The sequence below is a fragment of the Rhinolophus sinicus genome, chromosome X, assembly GCF_036562045.2.
Source record: "Rhinolophus sinicus isolate RSC01 chromosome X, ASM3656204v1, whole genome shotgun sequence".
Lineage (NCBI taxonomy): Eukaryota > Metazoa > Chordata > Mammalia > Chiroptera > Rhinolophidae > Rhinolophus > Rhinolophus sinicus.
In genome coordinates, this window is record NC_133768.1 from 111,053,215 (window position 1) to 111,073,855 (window position 20,641).

The 20,641-nt window shown below is 58.2% G+C and overlaps 3 protein-coding genes across 8 annotated transcripts; 2 read left to right on the forward strand and 1 right to left on the reverse strand.

Moving 5' to 3' along the window:
- The first annotated feature begins 1,335 nt into the window (after window positions 1-1,335).
- On the forward strand, window positions 1,336-6,091 carry SRPK3 (SRSF protein kinase 3). Of its 2 annotated transcripts, none has more exons than XM_019755107.2 (15): window positions 1,336-1,501; window positions 1,573-1,703; window positions 1,853-1,961; window positions 2,092-2,179; window positions 2,463-2,550; window positions 2,977-3,083; window positions 3,166-3,331; window positions 3,461-3,486; window positions 4,001-4,133; window positions 4,227-4,466; window positions 4,555-4,655; window positions 5,105-5,212; window positions 5,281-5,350; window positions 5,430-5,522; window positions 5,660-6,091. In XM_019755107.2, exons 1-15 carry the CDS (start codon window positions 1,449-1,451, stop codon window positions 5,842-5,844), a joined length of 1,698 nt encoding a protein of 565 aa, XP_019610666.1. In that variant the 5' UTR covers window positions 1,336-1,448; the 3' UTR covers window positions 5,845-6,091. The 2 variants fall into 2 exon arrangements, with proteins under 2 accessions (XP_019610666.1, XP_019610667.1); XM_019755108.2 differs by having other exon boundaries at window positions 4,004-4,133.
- Window positions 6,092-6,131: 40 nt separating this feature from the next.
- On the reverse strand, window positions 6,132-15,123 carry IDH3G (isocitrate dehydrogenase (NAD(+)) 3 non-catalytic subunit gamma). Of its 2 annotated transcripts, XM_019755109.2 has the most exons (13): window positions 14,966-15,123; window positions 11,325-11,363; window positions 10,998-11,009; window positions 10,645-10,742; window positions 10,081-10,193; window positions 8,791-8,851; window positions 8,568-8,700; window positions 8,270-8,403; window positions 7,832-7,934; window positions 7,593-7,739; window positions 6,769-6,863; window positions 6,625-6,685; window positions 6,132-6,315 (listed from the first exon to the last, which is right to left on the reverse strand). In XM_019755109.2, exons 1-13 carry the CDS (start codon window positions 15,044-15,046, stop codon window positions 6,214-6,216), a joined length of 1,179 nt encoding a protein of 392 aa, XP_019610668.2. In that variant the 5' UTR covers window positions 15,047-15,123; the 3' UTR covers window positions 6,132-6,213. The 2 variants fall into 2 exon arrangements, with proteins under 2 accessions (XP_019610668.2, XP_019610669.2); XM_019755110.2 differs by lacking the exon at window positions 10,998-11,009.
- Window positions 15,124-15,258: 135 nt separating this feature from the next.
- Window positions 15,259-19,244, forward strand: SSR4 (signal sequence receptor subunit 4). Of its 4 annotated transcripts, none has more exons than XM_019755113.2 (6): window positions 15,259-15,449; window positions 17,230-17,345; window positions 18,135-18,209; window positions 18,409-18,498; window positions 18,820-18,885; window positions 19,066-19,244. In XM_019755113.2, exons 1-6 carry the CDS (start codon window positions 15,383-15,385, stop codon window positions 19,183-19,185), a joined length of 534 nt encoding a protein of 177 aa, XP_019610672.1. In that variant the 5' UTR covers window positions 15,259-15,382; the 3' UTR covers window positions 19,186-19,244. The 4 variants fall into 4 exon arrangements, with proteins under 4 accessions (XP_019610672.1, XP_019610674.1, XP_019610671.1 ...); XM_019755115.2 differs by having other exon boundaries at window positions 15,267-15,449; window positions 19,081-19,244; XM_019755112.2 differs by having other exon boundaries at window positions 15,269-15,449; window positions 17,227-17,345.
- Window positions 19,245-20,641: the final 1,397 nt, after the last annotated feature.

Genomic DNA, 20,641 nt, shown 5'->3' on the forward strand with positions numbered 1-20,641 from the left:
AATCTACACGGCCCCATGGCTGTGACTTCTGCTGCTTGAGGAAAAGAGGGGTAATCAGGCACCCCCAGGACTTGCTCTCCTCCCTCCCCTCGCCTCCCCTGGCCCCTGCAGGAAAGGGGTCCCTGTCCTCCCACCCCTATCTATGCCCCCCCCACCAGTTCTTTTCTGACACAGGGACACAGAACCAAATGTCTCCCATCTTGGGCTAACTACAGTCACTGCTAAGCCCCCGTGCTTCATTCTGACTCCCCAAAAGTGCCCAGCTGGCCTCCTGGCTCCACTCTGGCGCTCTCAATTCTCTCCTAGGAGCAGCCAGAGTGATCTTTCTAAAGAACAAAAGTGCCCATCAGCCTCTGCTGGAGCCCCATACTTGGCCACACGAGGCCCCCCATCCTCTCCCCCACCCCCAGCCACTCTGTAGCCAGTCCAGCCTTGGAGGTCGCCAGCCAGCCGTGCTGCCAGCCTTGCCCCAGCCAGGCCCTTTGACAACCTGGAGGTTTACCCATCCACCCCCTTTCTGAGGACCTGATGTTTCCTGGTCCCTCGGATGTAGCTCCAAAGTCATAGGCTCTGCGTGACCTGGACGTCCCTCTGTCACCAGCCCGCTAGAGCTGTGGGCTTGTTTGCTTCCCACTGGAGGAGGACCCCTGAGGGCAGGGCCAGGGTGAACAGCTCCCTGTGCCTCCCATGGGGGCACATGGCACATGTTGGTGGACACAATGAGCAGGGCAGAGATGGCAGGCCTGGAACAGAGCCAAGAGGGAGCCTGCCCAGGGTCCCAGTGCCAGAGTCCTGGCTGGGCAGGTTCCCAGGCTTCCATTTGGTCCGTACCTCTGGTGGGGGGAACGTGTTGCCTTTAGCTCATGCCCCTGACTCTTGCTACACCAGGGACCACAGTGACCCACATTCAGGAAAAGGAGGACACCGGGCTCCACTCTATCTTAGGGGTCAATGAGGCACAGGAAAAATGGGAAGCCAGAGAAGGTTCCAAAAGTGTCGGTGACGCTCTAAGCACACGGTGGGGGGTGGGAGCTTGGCCTGAGGACTAGGTTGCCATGTCCATGGTGTCCTTGCCTGGCTGTCCCCCTCAGCCATCTCTGGAGTGCAAGGCCTCAGCCTGCGGACCGGTCACCATGTCCTCGCATGGGTAACCCGATGGTCCTGGGGTCTGTGAGGGACTGCTCGCTCTGTCCCCGCAGTGGCCGGCTCTGCCAGCTGTGGGCAGAAGCAGGGGGGAAAGAGGGTTTGTCTTAGGGGGCCAGGATGGGGGGAGCGCTGTCGCTGCGCTGCCCCCTCCTCGCTGCATACCTTGCCCACAGCTGAGCAGCTGGGAGGCTATTTATAAAGGCGGGTGAGATCAGCGGGCCGAGGCTATAAATGCTCTGGCCAAGGCCGGGCCCCACAGGAGCAGCCCCCGGGGCGCCGGAGCTGCAAGCCGAGAGGCCAAGATGAGTGCCAGTGCTGGTGGTGGTGGCAGGGACAGTGTCGGCAGCAGCAGCAGGTAGGGCTCGGCCTGGGCGCCTGGGGCCCCTGGCGCCTCATACGCTCACTGCCCGCCCGACCCACCCACAGCTCACAGACCTCCTGTGGGCCCGAGTCCTCGGGCTCTGAACTAGCTCCCGCTGCGCCAGTGCCGCGGATGCTGCAGGCGCTGCTGGGCTCTGACGACGAGGAGCAGGAGGACCCCAAGGACTACTGCAAGGGTGAGGCCTGGCCTGGGGTGCAGGCAGCCAGGAGCTCCCATGGGGGGAATGGGACAGCCCAGGGAGAGGGTGCTGGTGTCAGTCCACATGGGCCAGGGTGCCAGCAGGCTGATGCCCCCCTCCGGTCTTTATTGGCTCCCTTCCCCCAGGTGGCTACTACCCCGTGAAGATTGGTGACTTGTTCAATGGGCGGTACCATGTGGTGCGCAAGCTGGGCTGGGGCCACTTCTCCACCGTCTGGCTCTGCTGGGACATCCAGTGAGTGTCCCCTTTGCCCCCTGGGGCCCAGTGCCGGCTGGGATCCTACCTTTAGGCTTGGTTGGGGCCACCACGTTGTCCCCATGTGTCTGGCCGGGGCTAGCAGCTGACTCGGGTCTCGGCGTTGCAGGCGCAAGCGCTTCGTGGCTCTGAAAGTAGTGAAGAGTGCTGGGCATTACACGGAGACAGCTGTGGATGAGATCAAGCTCCTGAAATGTGTGAGGCGCCTCCCCTACTGACTCCCAGCTCCCGGGGAGCTGCCTGGGGCCTGGCAATGTGGGTGCAGGCCTGCAGGGGCTTCTGGGGTGGGGTGGAACTCCCAGAAGGGCGGGCTCCAGGTGACTCTGCCCAAGTGGGAGGAACTGGAGGAGCCAGCGAGGGAAGGGCCAGCGGCCTGCCTTCCAGCAGGCCCCTGGAGTGGGAGAGGGGGTCTGCCACCCCTGGGAGCAGCTGGTGAGGGGCTGGTTGGAGCCATCCGTGGCCCCTTGGCTTTTGCTCCAGGTCCGAGACAGTGACCCCAGTGACCCCAAAAGAGAGACCATTGTCCAGCTCATTGATGACTTCAGGATCTCAGGGGTTAATGGAGTCCGTATCCTTTGTAGGCTGAGCAAAGCCCCATGGCAGCACAGGCACCCGCTTGTGACCTCCCGTCTGGTAGGGCCTCAGTTTGCTGATCTGCATGATGACACTTGTCTTCAAAATACTCTCATTACTTTGTTATGGGAGCACAATGGGTAACCAGGTTGCTAAGTTACCCCCAAATGGCAGGGCCCACCACGTCTGTGGCATAACTGGGCATAGGAGTGGGGCTGGTCTGAGGGTCTTCAATGTCTGCTACTCCAGTGCCCTCTCCCTAGGATGACCACAGATATACCATCCCAACTGGCATATCTGAGAATTACAGGGGCACTATGACCACCAGGCCCACCAGGCCCAGCTCCCCCACCCCAACTGATGGGGGGTGGAGCCTGTGCCCAGTTGCGCGCCTGCCAGCCACCCTTCACTCCAGTCCCAGATGTGTGCATGGTCCTAGAGGTCCTCGGCCACCAGCTCCTCAAGTGGATTATCAAGTCCAACTACCAGGGCCTGCCTGTGCCTTGCGTGAAGAGCATTGTGAGGCAGGTGAGCACCCCCTAGCCCACGTGAAAAGCACTGGGAGGCAACCTGGGTGCGGCTGATGGAGCTCAGGAGTGGCTGTCTCCAGGTGCTCCACGGCCTAGACTACCTCCACACCAAGTGCAAGATCATCCACACAGACATCAAGCCTGAGAACATCCTGCTGTGTGTGGGTGACACCTATATCAGGCGCCTGGCTGCCGAGGCCACGGAGTGGCAGCAGTCAGGGGCACCGCCCCCATCCCGCTCCACAGGTACCAGAGCTGTATGTGGCTGGGGCTGGCCTGCGGGCCTCAGCCCCTGCCTGAGTCTCTGTTCCTTTCTTTCTACCCCCCCATGCCCCTCCTTCCCGCCCCCTCTGCCCTCCCCCCGCTCCCCCACAGTCAGCACTGCCCCCCAGGAGGTCTGGGTAAGTTGGGATACCCCTCTTTTCCTGTGCCTCATCTCCCCATGTCCTCAGAGCTCGCCTCCTCAGCCTCCCTGCTCTCCCCAGCACTCTTGCAGTGGCATTTCCAAAAGGCTGGGCAGCCCAGATGAGGGTGATACATGTGGCGGGTCACATGCCCCAACCTGCCCTTGGTGGCTGCTGGAGTCACCACTGCCTCAGTGTGAAGACTTCGCATCTTGCACTGGAAGGGGCCAGGGCTGCCCCCCAGAGGAGGCAGGCACCCAGTCAGATGCAGGCCCATCCATTCCTCCCTAACCTTGAGCTTTGAGGAGTGGAGGCAGGAGGGAAGGCAGGAGGTGGGTGAGAGGCTGGTGCCAAGGAGTGTTCTGGAAGAAGGATGTGCCACATTCCAACATCCATGCGAGCCCTGGGGTCCAGAGGCATTGTCCCCTGTGGAGTGGTGGGCCACACGCAGAGTTCCCAGCTGGTCAAGCAATAGGCTACAGGAACCCTGGGGTGACCCTGGCTCTAACAGCAGCTGGGTAAGCTGTCGAAAAACAAGAGGAAGAAGATGAGGCGCAAACGGAAACAACAGAAGCGGCTGCTGGAGGAGCGGCTGCGGGACCTGCAGAGGCTGGAGGCCTTGGAGGCAGCTGCCCAGGCTGAGGGTGAGGGGCCGGAGTGGGCCCCCCCACCCTGGGGCTGTTGAGCGTGGGCCACCAGGGCTTTGACTCACACACCACCTCTGCCCCTCTCCCCAGACTCTAGCTCAAGACTAGAGGGGGGCAGCGGCTCTACCTCTTCTTCCGGTTGCCACCCTGGAGGGGCCAGGGCCGGCCCCTCCCCAGCCTCCTCCTCCCCTGCCACGGGGGGCGACCGCAGCCTCAGCCCCGGCTCCCAGACCTCAGGCTTCTCCGGCTCCCTTTTCTCTCCCGCCTCGTGTTCCATCCTCTCAGGCTCTTCCAACCAGCGGGAGACTGGGGGCCTCCTGTCGCCCAGCAGTAAGCCGGGCAGGGCCAGCGGGTGGCAGGCAGGCGGGGCGGGAAGGGGCCAGGCTAGCTCAGTCTCTCCCTTCTCTTCCTTCCTCAGCACCGTTTGGTGCCTCGAACCTCCTGGTGAACCCCCTAGAGCCCCAAAATGCAGACAAGATCAAGATCAAGATCGCAGACCTGGGCAACGCCTGCTGGGTGGTATGAACGTGCCTTGGAGCAGAGCTAGGTGCCCTGCCGTGAGGGTGGAGGCACAGGCCCACTCCCAGAAGCCCTAACCTGGGCCTGCGAGGCACGCGATCGATCATTTGTTCAGTGAGGGCTCACTCAGCAATGCACTTGAGCAGACCTCACGGTCTGCCTCGTGCCACAGACCCAGAGCTCAGCCCAAACCTGCATAGGTCCTTAAGTCTTGCCCAGTCAACAGAACCAGGCCCGTGGCAAGGGGTGGGGACCACTGGGAAGGGGCCAGCCTCTGCCTCAGATCGCCTGGCTAGTTCCCCTTGGGACTTCTGGGGACTCTGAGGCTCACAACAAGCCCCACTGAGCTCCTTGGGTGCATGGCCCAGAGGAGGTGGGAGATGAGTGGGGTCTGGTGGGGTAGGCCAGCTGTGGCCCCAGCTCCTCCCCAGGGCTCTGCTTGCCTCCAGCACAAGCACTTCACCGAGGACATCCAGACGCGGCAGTACCGGGCCGTGGAGGTGCTGATAGGTGCCGAGTATGGGCCCCCGGCTGACATCTGGAGCACAGCGTGCATGGTAGGCCTGAGTGTCCCCCAGCAGGCGCCAGCCTGCTGGCCAGCAGCTTCACCCTCTCCTCCTTCCAGGCGTTCGAGTTGGCCACCGGTGACTACCTATTCGAGCCCCACTCTGGAGAAGACTACAGTCGTGATGAGGGTAGGGGAGGCACGCACTGGGCTCGGCCTCGGGGCCTCCCGGCCTCCCGGCTGCCTCCCAGCCTCCTCTCTGTCCACAGACCACATTGCCCACATCGTGGAGCTCCTGGGAGACATCCCGCCCGCCTTCGCCCTCTCAGGCCGCTACTCCCGGGAGTTCTTCAACCGGAGAGGTGAGGCTGAAGGGGCTCAGGCAGCCTGGGTGCAGAGGGTAGGGCAGGGGCCTTGGGTTCTGAAAGAGGGGAACACAGACCCTGGAGCCGGAGGCTGTGCTGGCAGAGCTTAACCTGAGGCCTGCTGCCCGCCCCAGGAGAGCTGCGGCATATCCACAACCTCAAGCGCTGGGGCCTGTACGAGGTGCTCATGGAGAAGTACGAGTGGCCCCTAGAGCAGGCCACGCAGTTCAGTGCCTTCCTGCTGCCCATGATGGAGTACATCCCTGAAAAGCGGGCCAGCGCAGCGGATTGCCTCCAGCACCCTTGGCTCAACCCCTAGACCCTGCCGGCTGCTGCCCAAACCTCCACCTCTCAGTGCCTTCAGGGAACGTGGGATGAGTCCTGTCACCCTGCAGAGGCTGCCCTCCCCTACCCTGCAGGTACAAGCTCTCACACTCCCCATGGCAGGGCAGACAGATGCTGGGGCCAGGCCCACCCTTCGGAATTTGTTCTGCCCCAATCCTCACAGAGGGCCATGTGAGTGACAAGTGCACGTGTTGCTTTTCTTAATAAAGTGTGAGCTCAAACACCAGTGTCCGAGAGTGACAGAAGCACACAGCCGAGGGCTGGGGCAGAAATTGGTTTATTCTGGGCCCACACAGCGAGCCAGCTGGGGGCTCTGGGGTGCTGGGGGTGGGACAGAGACAGCCTAGGCTTCCATGGCACGGCCGTTCTTGATGCGGATGTGACGAATGATGTCCTGGATGGCTTCTGACGTAGTGCCCTGGCCCCCAATGTCCGGGGTGTGTATCTGCGGGAGACGGTCAAAACTGAGCGCCCACCAGGGAGCCACCAACACAGGATCCCTACCCTGCAGGAGGCCCAGGGCTGCCCACTGTCGCTCATGGCTTGCTGGGGCTGGAACTGCCACCAGAAGGGCAGTGGTACCAGCTAAGGCCCAGAAGCCCTACCCTACCTGGTACCACCCTCCCCTTGGGGGCAGCAGGAAGTGCCAGGTCACCATCTCCAGCCTCTCAGACATCACACCAGCTCAACCTGGGCTGGAAGACGGGTTTTGGGGGGGTAGGGGAGGCAGAGGAGGGGAGAAGAGGAGCCTCACATTTTCATTGTCCATGGACGCCAAGACAGCCTTGCGGATGGAGGTGGCGTAGGAGTGTAGCCTAAGGAAGGAGAGCAGCCTTCAGTTGTTGGGGCCCAGGGGGCTGGCTGGGCGCTGACGGCCGGGGAGCCAGAAGCCACTTACTTGAGGTGGTCAAGCATCATGCAACTGGCCAGCAGGGTAGCTGTGGGGTTGGCAATGTTCTTATTGGCGATACTCTTGCCTGTGTTCCTTGTAGCCTGGAAGAGGCAAGACGATGGAGGGGGTGGCGAATGTAAGAGTGTAGGGAGTAGGATTCCACTCATGTGAAGTGTCCATCCAGACAGGCAAATCCAGAGACAGAAAGCAGATTAGTGGGTGCCAGGGGCCGGGGGAAGAGGCGTGGGGAATGCTTGCTAAAGGGAACAGGGTCTCCTTGAGGGTAATGGAAATGTTCTAGAACTAGACAGAAGTGATGGTTACACAACACTGGATGGTTACACTAACATCCCTGAATTATTCACTTTCAAATGGTTTCACTCTATGTTATGTGGTTTTCACCTCAATTTTTTTTAAACTAAAGACTTAAAAGAAACCAACAAATGGATCAATAAAATGTGGTCTATCTACATGATGGACTATTATTCAGCCCTAAAAAGGAATGAAGCACTGACACACGCTACATGAATCAACCTTAAAAACATTACGCTCAGTGAAAGGAGCCACATATAAAAGGCCACATAGTTTATGATTCCATTCATATAAAATATGTAGAACAGGCAAATTCATAAGACAGAAATTAGACAATGGTTGCCAGGGGCTGGTGAGGGAGATGGAAAGCGACAAAGAAACTCTCATCATTCTTTTTGGAATGATGAAAATGTTCTGGAATTAGATAGTGGTGATGGTTCAACAACTCTGAATATTCTAAACCCCCGTGAATTGTACAAGTAAAGGTCAGCAGCCCTGGCACCGCTAGCGGCACTCACCGTCTCAAACACAGCGTACACGTGTCCATAGTTGGCCCCGGCCACAAGGCCAGGGCCCCCGACCAGCCCTGCACAGACATTGTTGACGATGTTGCCATAGAGATTAGGCATCACCATGACATCGAACTGCTGGGGATGGGACACCAGCTGCAGGGCAAGGAGAGGGCGGACAAGAGCTTGAGCACAGGAAACCCAGGGTGTCCAGGGCAGGCGGTCCCACAGCCGGGCAGGGTAACTACCTGCATGGTGGTATTGTCCACGATCATACTCTCAAAGGTGATCTGGGGATAACAGGCTGCCACTTCCTTGCAGCACTGGAGGAAGAGACCATCGCCCAGTTTCCTAGGGGGGTGGGATACAGGATACTAGCTGGGCCACTGCAACAGTCAGATGGAAGGATGGGCTACGCAGATCGCCACGGAAGGCTAGGTTCTAACGTCTAGCCAGTCCAAGTGCAAAACAGGCAGAATCCCGCTCTACCTCCCCCAAGTGTGCACTGGGAAGGGTCCGTGGCTGGGAGACAAGCAACAGGGCACAACCCTGCATGTGGCCCCTTGGTGGGTGGCCGGGGTCTGGGGCCCCAGGTCCCTGAGAGCAGGCCCAGGCAGCCTGCTCCAGTCAGGCACTTGAGGGCTGATGGCAGAATGGACAAACACATCGTGGGGCGAGGGACATACATAATATTGGCCTTGTGCACAGCTGTCACTTTCTTGCGCCCTCTCTCCTGGGCCAGTTTGAAGGCGTATTCGGCAATGCGCAGGGACTTGGCTTTGGTGATGATCTTTAGGCTCTCCACCACTCCTGCCACGCTCTGAGAAGGGGACAGGGAGACGAGACCTGGTCCTGCCCCAGCCTGTCGTCTAGCACAAGCTTTGCTTTGGCTTTCCATAGGCTTCTTGACCGCTGACACTGGCCGGGCTCATCCCCAGCCCCCATGAGCCGAGAGGGTCGGGGGGCGGCCTGGGCCTGACTTACCTCATGTTCCAGGCTGCTGTACTCGCCCTCTGTGTTTTCCCGGACAATGAGAATATCTATGTCCCTGTGCCGGGTCACCACTCCTGGCAGGCTCTTACAGTGGATGACATTGGCATAGAGGTCCAGGCTGGTGCTGAGGGCACACAGAGAGAGGCAGCCGGCCAGTGCCTTGCTAGCCCACCGCACCCTGGCCAAACCCCCACTCCGTGCACTTGGCTCTCACCGAAGGATGTTGTTGCGGGATTTGTGGGATGGTGGCAGGTTATGGTTTGTTTCGATATTGCCTGCAGGACAGAAACAAGACAGGCAGTCTGGAGATGGGACCCCCAGGCTCATCTGTGCCACCCCATTCCCCTTCCTGACCCAGGGAATTTGCACCAGGAGCAGCTTCAACCAGAGAAGACTGCTTTTGGCAGCAGAAATACTTCACGGAACACTAGAGTAACTTCCAACGTAAGCGCCATGAAGGCGGGGGTGGTGTGTGTGCGTTCGCTTCACTGATGGGTTCTGAGGACCTAGCAGAGCACCTGCCACAAAGCAGACACTTCATAAACACTGAATGAATACATGAACGGATGAACGAGCAAGGCTTGGCAGCTGACTGGAGGTCATGCCAGACTCTGGCAGGGGAACATTAAGACAGGGTCTGCCTGGATACAAAAGTCACCACTCCTGCTGATTACCAGGCTGGCTGGCCAGGCTGGTACCAGCAAGAAGACTAGAGGTACTACCGGAGCTGCATCAAGGTACCACACAAGCCGCAGCTCAGGGGCAGGCAAGAGCTGCCTAGAAAAAACAACAACACAGCTTGACCTTGGCTGGACCTAGGGCACCAAGACCAAGGGCAGCCACTGGGAAAAGGCAGTCGGAGGGTGCTGGGTAGTGGAGGCCTTTCTCAGGTCCACTGGGGTTACCAACCCCTCCGAGTTTATGCCCTGCCTTCATCCAGAGTGCCTCAGGCACCGTGGAGTTGGCATGTCAGCCCTTCCACTGGACAGCTGGGGCGTGGGTCTCTACCTAGCTTCACCTCCACTCATGCGCTCCACTCCAAGCAGTTGATGGGCTCAAGTTTGCAGAATGAGTGATGGAAACAGTTTAAGAACCTGGACCAAACTAAGGCAAACTCAGGAGGGGCTAGAATTCCTGTCTGTAACATCCATCGCTGTGCCAGCTGGATCCAAGGCAGCAAGCTAAGTTTGAGAACTGTCTCTGTGACATTTAGTTTGTGAAGACAGACGCCGAGGGTCAAAGCTGACCCTAGCAGAGAGGGCTGCTTCAGGAGGGAAGATGGTGGAAGGCAGCCCATCACTAGACGGGCTCCCACACAGCCTAGGGCCACCAAGATCTCAGAATCTCAGCAAACAGGCCCCCAGAAGCTTCTGTCCACTCTCCAAGCACAAGGGTCCTCTCTAGCCAGAAAAGCCCCACAGTCAGGGCTGTGGAGCCCCAAGGGCAAGCATGAGGTCAGAGGTGAAAGAATCATGCACAGCACCTCCTCCTGACCCAAGCTCACCCTTCAGGGCCACGCGGTTCCGACGGATGGCCATGATGGCATTGCGAACGTCCTCTTCATCGGCATTGGAGCTCACGTGCACTTCTTCGAAGTCCACCGGCACACATGCGTGTCTGGGGCAAAGCTGGGTCAGGGCGGCTGGCCCTGGCCTCCCCCGCGCTCTTCTAGGGGGCCTATCTGGACCACTGGCTGCAGAGGCAGTTACTGCCTCCTGCTATTGCCCACCCTGACCCGCCTCTGGCTGAGAGGTGACTGGACTCAGTTGTGACAACTAATGGGGACTCGCTTCAACTCCATGACACAGTTAGTAGGACGGGTGCCACCTTCCCCATGCCCATGCCAGCCTGGTGAGATCGCCAGCACCAGGACGAAAGGTTTGGACTTACAGCCCTCCTGCCACTGGCTCACTGGGTGCTTGGGCACTGGGCAAAGTCCCCGGCAGTAGGCTTCTGTCCCTTCCTGCCCCCCTGGCACCAAGTTCTCAGGGTACCACCCAGCTGGGCCTGCGGCACCACCTTCCCTAGGGGGGCAGATGAAGGGGAGATGGGCCCGGCGGCTCCATACCTGAACACAGACTTGACGTGAAGCATGAGCTCTGGCCCAATGCCATCTCCTGGGATCATGGTGACCGTGTGCCGTCCACCATACTTAGCCGATGGAGGCTGGAAGGAGGGACAGGGTGAAGGCGGGCCTTTAGTTCCCTTGTGCCCGCCAGCACTGACCCGGTGGGCCAGCCAATCGTGAGGTGCCAGTTTGGGGTGCCTGAGCTCTGAGTCCCACCCCATCCCAGACAGGGCGGCTCACAGGGGCTCCCTGACTACGACAGCAGCAGCAGCAGCCCCTGTCCCCGCCTGGACTTGGGTCAATCCCAAAGCAACTAAAAGCCCCAAATCTCACAGGCAGATGAGAATACTCACAATTGTTTGTTGCTAGAGGGTTGGCAGGAAGGAAGAAGACTTGCATCAGCCAAGGTTGAAGGAACAAGGCTGTGCCTTTTCCCTGGGGATACTTGCTGTCTAGCACAGTTCAGGTAAGGAGGTGAGGAAGGGTGCGTGACCTTTGCAGACCGCACCACAGAGGAAAGGACACAGAGGGCCAGGGAGCAAAGAGGCACGGCACACACGTGAGCACACGCACACATGTACACATACATGCACACCCCCCCACATGCACACAGATACACACACGTGCAAGTACACACACCCCATGCACACGCACACACACAAACCTGGCCGGGTACTTACTGAGAAGCTCCTCCAGGGGGCCTCGTGGGCACCCAGAACCTGGCAAAGAGAACCCAGATGCTAATGGTTGTTGTCCAGCCCAGAAAGTCAATTTGGCCAGGAAGAGCGACCGTCCCGCTGTGCCCAGACAGGCCCCACATGTCGCCCCGCCCACTTCACCTGTGCACACTGTCAGGTGAACAACACCACACAGCACATGCCCAAACAAATGGCTCCAGAGCCCCACTTCCCACGGACCGGTCTGCGGCACGTGAAGAATCATCAATAATCCTTTATCCCTCCTTCAGCTCCATGGGCAGTTTTTAAAAAAATGTTTGTCTCCCTCCCCTCCTGTAGTTGTTTCTGATTCTTTTTTGGCCAATTATGCCTACTCAGTGATGTCTGTAACTTGGAAAAGTTGGCACACTAAACGTGGTACAACAGGGAAATCATTACAACAAACCACAGGGCTACCACAATAATCATTGTATCACTTTTTGATAATTTTTCTGCATTACAAATGCAGCATATAGTCAGAACATGGAGCAAATCTAGAACGTGGAGATCAGAAGAAAAAGATAGCACGTAGCTCTCTGCCCCCACCACCCACCTCCCAGGTCCACCCAGAGATAAGCATGTTCAGCACCGTGGGGACTGGCCCTCCAAAATCAGAAATCCAACACAAAAGTGCAGCAGAAAATCCAACCATTTTTAGAAAAATAACAGACACCAATCTTTTGGAAGGCTTTAATAAAGGATTGCAAAACTGCTTCGTGGCCTACAAGGAGGACAAATGTCCCCAACCTCGACTCGGAAACAGCCACATTTCGCCACATCGGTGCCATGCCCGACAGCTTCAGAGAAAAAGTCATTGAGCCAAATAGGACAGGTGCTGAGAAGTGACCAAGCTGGAGTCCCCACATTGTCCTTGAAGGAGAAGCCCCTGTCCCAGGTCCCCCTGCAGGGGGCCCGCACACTTTACTCCCTGCTGTGTCTCACCCAGGAACACATCTGGGTGTCCCTCAATCCAAAGAGGCAAGGGCAGAGCCAAGGTCCTCCTTGTCCCTTGGGGATGCCCTGCCACTTTCCTCCTGGAGCAGCAGCAGAGCATTGCAGCCAATGGCAGAGTCACCGTGGCCATTTCACAAAGAGCTGTGCCTTCCTGCTAGGAGTCTAGAAAGTTCAGGCAGAGGCTGACGGTCCCCGTCTGGGTCTCCTGGCCAGTATTCATAAGGCACGCACTGGCATGAGCGCTGGCAACACAGGTGTGCCACTCACTCACCCGCCCAAGCCAGGGGCCAGGAAGGGCGTGATTGCTAGGACAAGACACACCAGGAGTATCTGCTGGTCCATGTGGCTCCTGGGTCTTCAGCCACAGGCACACTCAGGGCTTTTCTGTTTTCCTCCTAGTACTTGTCAGTATCTGGATTCATCTTATTTGTAGGCTCTTGATACAAATGTGTGGGAGGCAGCTTAGACTGCTCTTCCTCCAGGAAGCTTTCCTTGATGCCCTAAGGCTGCTGAGCTGTCCCCTCTAGGCTTCCAAAGTCCTACCTCAATTCCTACCCCTCCAACCGCAAATCTCCCTAGGTTGTCACTGCCCTGCTCCCTGCCCAACCCCTAAGCCCTGGAAAGTGGAGGCCTTGCCTGTCTAGTCCCCTACTGTCACCCCAAGAACTAGCAGAATGCCTGGCCCAGAGCTAGGACACAAAAAATATTTCCTGAGTGAATGAGCACATGAGAAAATGAAGGAAGAGATGGAGGGCTTTGGGGCCAGGGAGACCTCAGTCCAAATCCACATCCACTACTCTTGGCAGCAAACAGCTAACCTTGCTCAGCTTCCTGTCCTCACCTGAAATCCACAGAACAGAGGGGCCTACCTTACAGACCAGCATTCAAGGCTGGTGTCCCCTGAGGGGGATGCTGGATTGACCCCTACAGCTCCTGGCAGTAATTCCTCCTGGGCTTCAGCCCTCTGAAGTTCACTGGCACTGGACAGGTAACTCAGGTGGGGTGGTGAGCCAGTACTTGCACCAGGCCTGGCTCTGCATCTCTGCAACCTCCCTCTCCCGCCTTGGATCACATCACCACCACCAGGGCTAAACCTCTCCTTCACCTGGTCCTTATGCTAGATGTTCCTTTGGGCATTGGCCAAAGGCCCAGAGAACTTTCAGGATAGAGACTTCCCTGACCTTGCTCTGGACAGATGCAGGCACCTTCCTTCGGAGGTTGCAAAGGTTCTGCCTCACATCCAGGCTACCCATCAGAGGAGCTCGGTACGAGGCAGGACAGGATATATGTATAGGCTCCCCGCTCATTCGTCAAGTAGGAAGGTGGACTATCAGCCCTCATCCTTTGATGGTGTCATAGAAATTTCGAAAAGGAGTCCAGGGAAGTATGAGTTCCCGCCAAAGGGCTCCCACCATCCATAGCTTAGTGAGCCTTCTCTCTTCAGCATGTTTTCCCACAAGGTCCCAATTAGTGCGACCAAAGATCTGAGATTCATCTCTAAAGCTGGCCATACCCAAGCCAACCAGTCTCAGGGCAAGGCAGTGCCTGGCTACCAACTGTTCACAGCCCCCCATGGCCACCCCAACATGGACACAAGCACATACACAAGGAGGTCAGGGAGGAGATAAATGTCTTCACCAAGACCCCATGGGAGCCCCGCTGCCAGTTGTCAGGGCCTCGGGAAAGCTTCATCAGCAAGATGAGAGAAGTCAGCATTGTAAACAGAATTTCATAAAGCATAAGCTGTTACAAGGCCATCTTCCCCAGGGACCAGAGAGGGGGAGCATGGCAGGAGATGTGTCCAAAAGGAGTGTCAGCAAAGTTGCAGGGTTCTGGAAGGTCAGAGTTAGCTGGATCCTTTGAGATCCTTTGAGACAGAGGAGAAACTGAAGCCCAGATGGAGGAGGGGCTGGCCTAAGGCCACACAGTGGGTCAGTGGGGTAGCTAGGCCTGGAGAGCCTATCTCTTGTCCTCCAGGCCAGTCCTGGCTCGCTGCTGCTACACATGGTTTCCAACCCACCCAGGGACTAAATTATCCTCATTTAACTGTGTAAAGAGAGAGCAATCGGAGTTGAATAACCAAGATCCTAAACGGAGAACTCCTGGCAGCCTCCTACCCCGCCAGCCACAGAAACCCTAGCTCCCTTCCATTCCAGGCGCCTGCGGGGGTGGGGGGAATGGGACTATAAGAACGTCGGAGGCGGGTGTTTGGGGGTGATGTCAAAATCTGATTCGACATCTCCACTGGGATATGTGGCCAAGCAGTCCACAAGTGGAAAATCCTAGCAGAAACATCGGCCGGGAAGAGGATTCCCAAGGCAGCAAAAACAAGGGGGACCAAAACACGTGACAGCCTCGGAAGGAGTCCCACAAGGACACTAGGGAGGTGACACTTGAGCCACAGCGGCCCACTCTCCCCATCTGCACGGAGCTCCCCCCCCCCACAAGATGAAGACCCCCGGGGAAGCCCGACCAAGGCCACATTTGGCCAATCTCCTCACTGACAACGAAGGCGGCCAATCAGCCCCGGCAAGCAGCCCTCTCCCCGCCCCTCGCGGGGCCCACAGCCAATCGGGTTCCAGGATGCTTCAGGAGTGGAAGACCCCCAGCGAGCGCTGCAACTGTCCCTGCAACCCGTTCTCCCCTCTCACCTCCCAAGGACGGCAGAGGAGTGCTGGCCTGAGCACTGCCTTCGCAGAGCCGCCGAAAGCCTTCACCACCTTCAGCGCCATGATGGAAAATGAGAAACAATGAACGTCCCGACACCGCTCTCGCGAGAGTTCAGAAGAGCGCAGTCCTTGGCGTGGGTCCGCCAGTGCGCACGCGTGCGGCGCTCTGGTTCCCACGCCCCCTTCCGGCTCTGGGAGCGCCCCTGCCGCCATCTTGGGGGCGCTTAGCTGGTCCCCTAGTCCGGGGAGGGGACACGTCAGTGCCGCCAGCGACGTCACAGGGCCGCCCGGCCCGCCGGCGCCTGATTGGCTGCCGCGACCTCTTACGCGTCGCGCTTCCTCGTCTGCCCCTCGTGTTCAGTGAAGTCGCTCCCTTTTTACCTCGGCAGAGAAGAGGCGATGGCGGCGCTGGCATCTCTCGGCGCCCTGGCGCTACTCCTGCTGTCCGGCCTCTCCTGCTGCTCAGGTAGCGGCCTGGCCGGAGCTCGTTTCTGGCGAGCTTCTCTCCCACGACTGGTGGTGCGTGGCGGGGAGGAGGGATGCGGGGGAAGCCGGGATGTGGGCCTTTTTCCTCCAAGAGGCAGGTGGCCTCGGGGCGCGACGACCAAAGCCACCACGCACTCCTGCACCACACACGTTTACCCAGCAGCCCGGCTGCAGGAAGAAACAGATAAATCTTTTCCACCGTCTGCTCCTGCGAGAAAGAGTCCTAGAACCTGCCCCGTACGCCCGGCCCCCATCTCCAGTAGGGAAAGTGACACACGTCCCTGCTCCCTTTCCCGGAGCTCCCGGTCTCGGAGGAGGGTCGGACAGGAGCAAAGCTCTGCAGTGCAGGGTGATCGGGGCGAGAAACTGGGCTGGTGGAGAGGAGCCAGCTAACCCGGTGCGGTGGGGCCAGGCCTCCCCGGGAAGGGAGGTCTAAGTGAAGAAAGTGAGCAGGGATGGCCCAGGCAGAGTGGCCATGAGCGGAGGGCCTAGAGTGCCAGGTCAGACTGTTGACTTTTTCCCTGAGGCCCTGATGTATCCTTAAAGCGCTCTTCAGCAGAGCTGAGCCAGTCAGATCAATTGACATTTTTGAGATATTCTTAACTCCTGATGGCAGGGTTGAGCTCAGACTGTAGTCCAGAAGTGTGCTGGGGAGGAGGTCCTTGCAGGAGCCAGTGTGGGGTCTGGGGAGGGGGCTGATTTCTGCACATTCACTTTACCTGACCTACTTCAGGCCAGCACCCTTGGTGCCTGGAGTGTTTCACCAGCCTAACTGGCCTTCCTGCCTGCACCCTTCTCACCTCCTCGAATTTCCCACGCTATAGCCAGTGATATCTGGAAATGACAAACCTTGTTGTAAAGCCCTTTGGTGCTCCACGGTGTCCATAGGAAAAAGGCCAAACTTGGCAGGGCACAGAAGGCTCTGCAGGATGTGGCTCCTGAGAACCACCCCCAACAGTGTTCCCAGGCATCCTTTCCACTGTCCAGATCCCAAGCTGCAGCCTAAGGCATGGCTCTGCCAGGACACCACATTTGGAGAGCAGTTGGCTGAGAATTTTACCACTGGTAGCATTTGCTTGATGCACTGTGACTTAGGTGCTACCCTTGTTTCTCTAGTCTCTAGCAGCGTGGAGATGACTAAGGCAGTATTCTTTCTCTGAGGGCAGCCCTGTTCAAGGAGATTAGTTGTGCTTCTGGATCTAGAACTTCTCCTGTTTCTGTCCCTTGGGAAACAGGTCTAGTGTTGGCCTTCTGTCAACTGTGGCAGGGGCAGAGACCCTTCCCTTCATGTCAAAAGCCCATGTGCGTTGCCAACAGCACCATGTTTGGTGTCTGCGGAGGACATCTCAGTAAACTGTCAGGGACGTGCATGGCTCTGAATTGAGGTCAGCCTGGCTCCCTGGGCTTCTAGGGTGCTATAGTCCAGAGCCGGTTGCAGCCCCAAACCATTGCATGGCTTCCCTATCCATAGGTCCCGGCACAGACTCGAGGTGTGCAGTGAATCCATCCAGCCCCACATACAGACTCATCTGTGCTTTCGCCCTTGCATTGAGGTTCCACCTCTACAAAGCCTTCCGGCTGCACCTTTGACTGATTAGATCTGTCTTCCCACATCCCACCTGGCAGGGTCTGACGGGCCTCAGGTGTCCTCAGCTGATGAGGTGTGGGAGGTGAGGTCGGTGTGGTTCCTTCTGTCCCCCAGCCCAGCGTGCACAAGCCAGGCCTTACCCAGGCCTCTCTCTGCCTCCTCCCCACAGCAGAGGCCTGCGTGGAGCCCCAGATCACCCCTTCCTACTACACAACCTCGGATGCCGTCATTTCCACTGAGACTGTCTTCATCGTGGAGATTTCACTAACATGCAAGAATAGGGTCCAGGTGAGGCAGTGGGGGTTCAGCCAGGAGGGTTCAGCGGTGAGAGGCGGGCAGTGAGCCTCCCTAGCAGTTGATGGGGTTGGACCCTGGGGACAGGGAGAATGAGGATTTCGATTCAGAGGTGTAGGAGAGATCAGGGCACACCAAGAACACATTCTAGCAGGTGTTTCAAGAACATTATCCTAAGCTGCCTTGTGTGCTTTGCTAGGTACACACTTTGCTGTGCCTTGAAAGAATATACATGGAAGTAAGAAACGGGTCAGCCCTAGGCTCCTGCATCCCTTTTCTGGGTGCTCTTTGCCAAGGTCTGTCCATGTCGGTATTTTGTAATTTTAAGACTGAGCAGACCTGGCCTCCGCCCCTGACCTTAACCTGTATCCCAAAGGCGCAAAGAAGGAAGTTGGACCCTTTTGGGGACACTTTTTGGGTGGCTCATTGGGCACCCCCTGACCCCGACACCCACTTCCAGGCTTAGAGAAATAACAAGGACATGTCAGTCATCCTGCCCTATTCACAGTTAACAGACTTGCTGTGGGTCAGGGAGGCCGGGCCATAAGGGGGCTGTTCCCCCACCCCGCTGAGGAGACAGAGGCAGTGACAGCACCCATGAGTATTGGCTTCCTGGCAAGGCTCTGGGTTGTGGCAGGCCTGCCTCGGTGGTTCTCACCTGGTGCCCCCTTCCGGACACTGCAGTCCCCAACTCTGCCCGGCTTCCCTGCCCACAGCACAGTGGGGAATCTGCCACTGGCCAAATTGGGGATAAAGTGACTCTCCCTTTGCCCCCTCCCCCAGAACATGGCTCTTTATGCTGATGTCAGCGGAAAACAATTTCCTGTCACCCGGGGCCAGGATGTGGGGCGTTATCAGGTAAGGGATACTGCGGTTATTTTAGGGGGTGGCGGGGAAGCCACCAGTTCGAAGGCGTGACTTAAAGCCCTAGAGGTGGCCTGGTCAAGCGTGGTCGGCGTTCTTTGTCTTGGGTCACTGGTCGTGGTGCTGTGTTAGCGCTGGCAGGGGGGTTGTGCTGTGTCCACTGTGCTCACCCCCTGCCACGCACCCACCCCAGGTGTCCTGGAGCCTAGACCATAAGAGTGCCCACGCGGGCACCTATGAGGTCAGATTCTTCGATGAGGAATCGTACAGCCTCTTGAGGAAGGTGAGTATCACCTGGGGCTCCACCCAGGCCCACAAGAGGGAGGGTACACCCTGCTTCCATGGCCCCCTCCACTCGACAGTATCTCTTCCTGGAGCTCTGGGCCACTAGGCGCCTTGCTTACAGGGGGCAGGATGGCTGGGTGGGTGCCTTCCTGTCCGCCCACCCCACCTGTGCTTGTACTGTCTGTGTTTCTCCCTTGCATATTTCTCTCCTCTCCTCCCCTCCCCTCTCCTCTCTTCTCCCATGACTTAAGCCAGTGCTCCTGCCCCTCGTACCCCACCTCACCTCGTAGCGCCCCTGACCCTAGTGCCTCCTTTGCAGGCTCAGAGAAACAATGAGGACGTTTCCATCATCCCACCCTTGTTCACAGTCAGCGTGGACCATCGGGTGAGTGGGCTGAAGGGGCTGGCCCCGTTTCAGGGGAAGTGGCGAGCACGCAGCAAGCTTTACCCTCTTTGGGGGCTGGGCCATTGTTGCCCGGTGTGTCTCTGCCCCAGAAGAAAGGTGACCCGGGCTGGCTGGGCCTGGTTGGCCCCCTTGCCCGCCCCTCCCCTGAACTGGCTTTAGTCTCTTTTTTTACAGGGTACCTGGAACGGGCCCTGGGTTTCCACTGAAGTGTTGGCTGCAGTCATTGGCCTAGTGATCTACTACCTGGCCTTCAGTGCCAAGAGCCACATCCAAGCCTGAGGGCGGCACCCCCAGCCCCCATGTTTCTTTCAATAAACAGTTTCTGGCTATCACAAGCATTCAGGACTCGGTTCCTCGCTTGCATTGCTGCACCTTGCCTTCAGTGCAGGGCAGAGATGCTGGGCGGCCAGCATCCCCCGGTCCACCTGGACCATGCAGCCTTGAGCGGGGATGGGGCTGAAACTCCCAGGTCTCGTGCGTTTGCTTTGCTCTTTGCCATTGCGGGCTCTGTACTTGGCCCCCAGTGCCCAGTGTTTATGTTGTGTCTCCCAGGCGCCTGCACAGCTTTGGGCAGGGCATGGGTTTGCCCCTCCCCCAGCACGTGCTGTCTTCCGGCAGAGGACTGCCTTGTTCTCTTCTGCCCTCCCCCAGCCCCTCTGGCCTGCTGGGCACGGGTCTTCCCATGGCCCGCCTAGGGAAGGGTCCTCTGACCCGTACCACTGGGAGGGTAGACAACTGCCTAGCTCTGCCAAAATCTAGCAGCCAGCTCCTGTGTTTGAAGTCCTAGGCACACGCTCCAGGGGTGCCCCTATCTTACTAATGCAGTTGAAGCTGATAACTCCGGGGTGATTATTTCAAGCGCTGTACTCCACCCCCTCCTGTTACCTCCCAGCGTGCTCACTTTATGATGTCATGTGGGACACGTACGGTGGAAGGCACAGGAAAGAGATGACCCAGACAGCCACGCTTCTGAAGAGCCCTTTGCTAGCCTCTTCCAGCTTGGCCTTGCACTTTCCCTTCAGTGACCTCTCCCCCGAGCACCCGGTGCCCTTGGGACATGCCTGCTCCAAGCTCCAGGTCAACCAACAACCCTCCTGCCCAGCTCAGTTTCACTGCTGCCACCCATGGCTACAGAGGTGGTGAGAGCCCTGGGATCCAAAGGAGCTGCATGCAAATCACAGGAGTCCTTCCCATCTGCAAGTTTCAAGTCCCTTTTCAGCAGTAACGTGCTGACTGGCCATGGGGGTCATTGGGCCCAGCAGCAAGGCCCCTGGCACCCTGGCGCTTGAGTACTCTCAGCTATTAAGGGGAAGAGAAACAGGGCTGTGCACTCAAAAAGGGTACGCCCAGGACCTACCTGGAAGGGTAGGGGGCTCCTTAGTGCCTGGGCTGTCCTCTGTGGCAGGGCTGGGAGCGTGGAAGGCGGGAGTGGCTTATGACCCAGGACTGCCTGGGGACCTCCAGACTAGGGGACACCAACCTCTCCGTTCCTCCGGATGGGGGCGACTAGCGGGAATGGAGAGGCTCTGGGGAAGAGCTGGGTCATCACCCCCAAAAGCAAGGGTACAGCAGTTGAGGCTGAGATACCCTTTGAGGACCAAGCCAGGCTAGGGCTGCTGGCTGCTGGGGTTTCTGGATTCCCGAGAAAGACCAGTGGAGGGAGCTCAAGGGGCACCTGCTGGCAGTGATTGGTGCTCCCCTTCACTGCTAAGGAGCCAAGGGAGATGATGGGTCC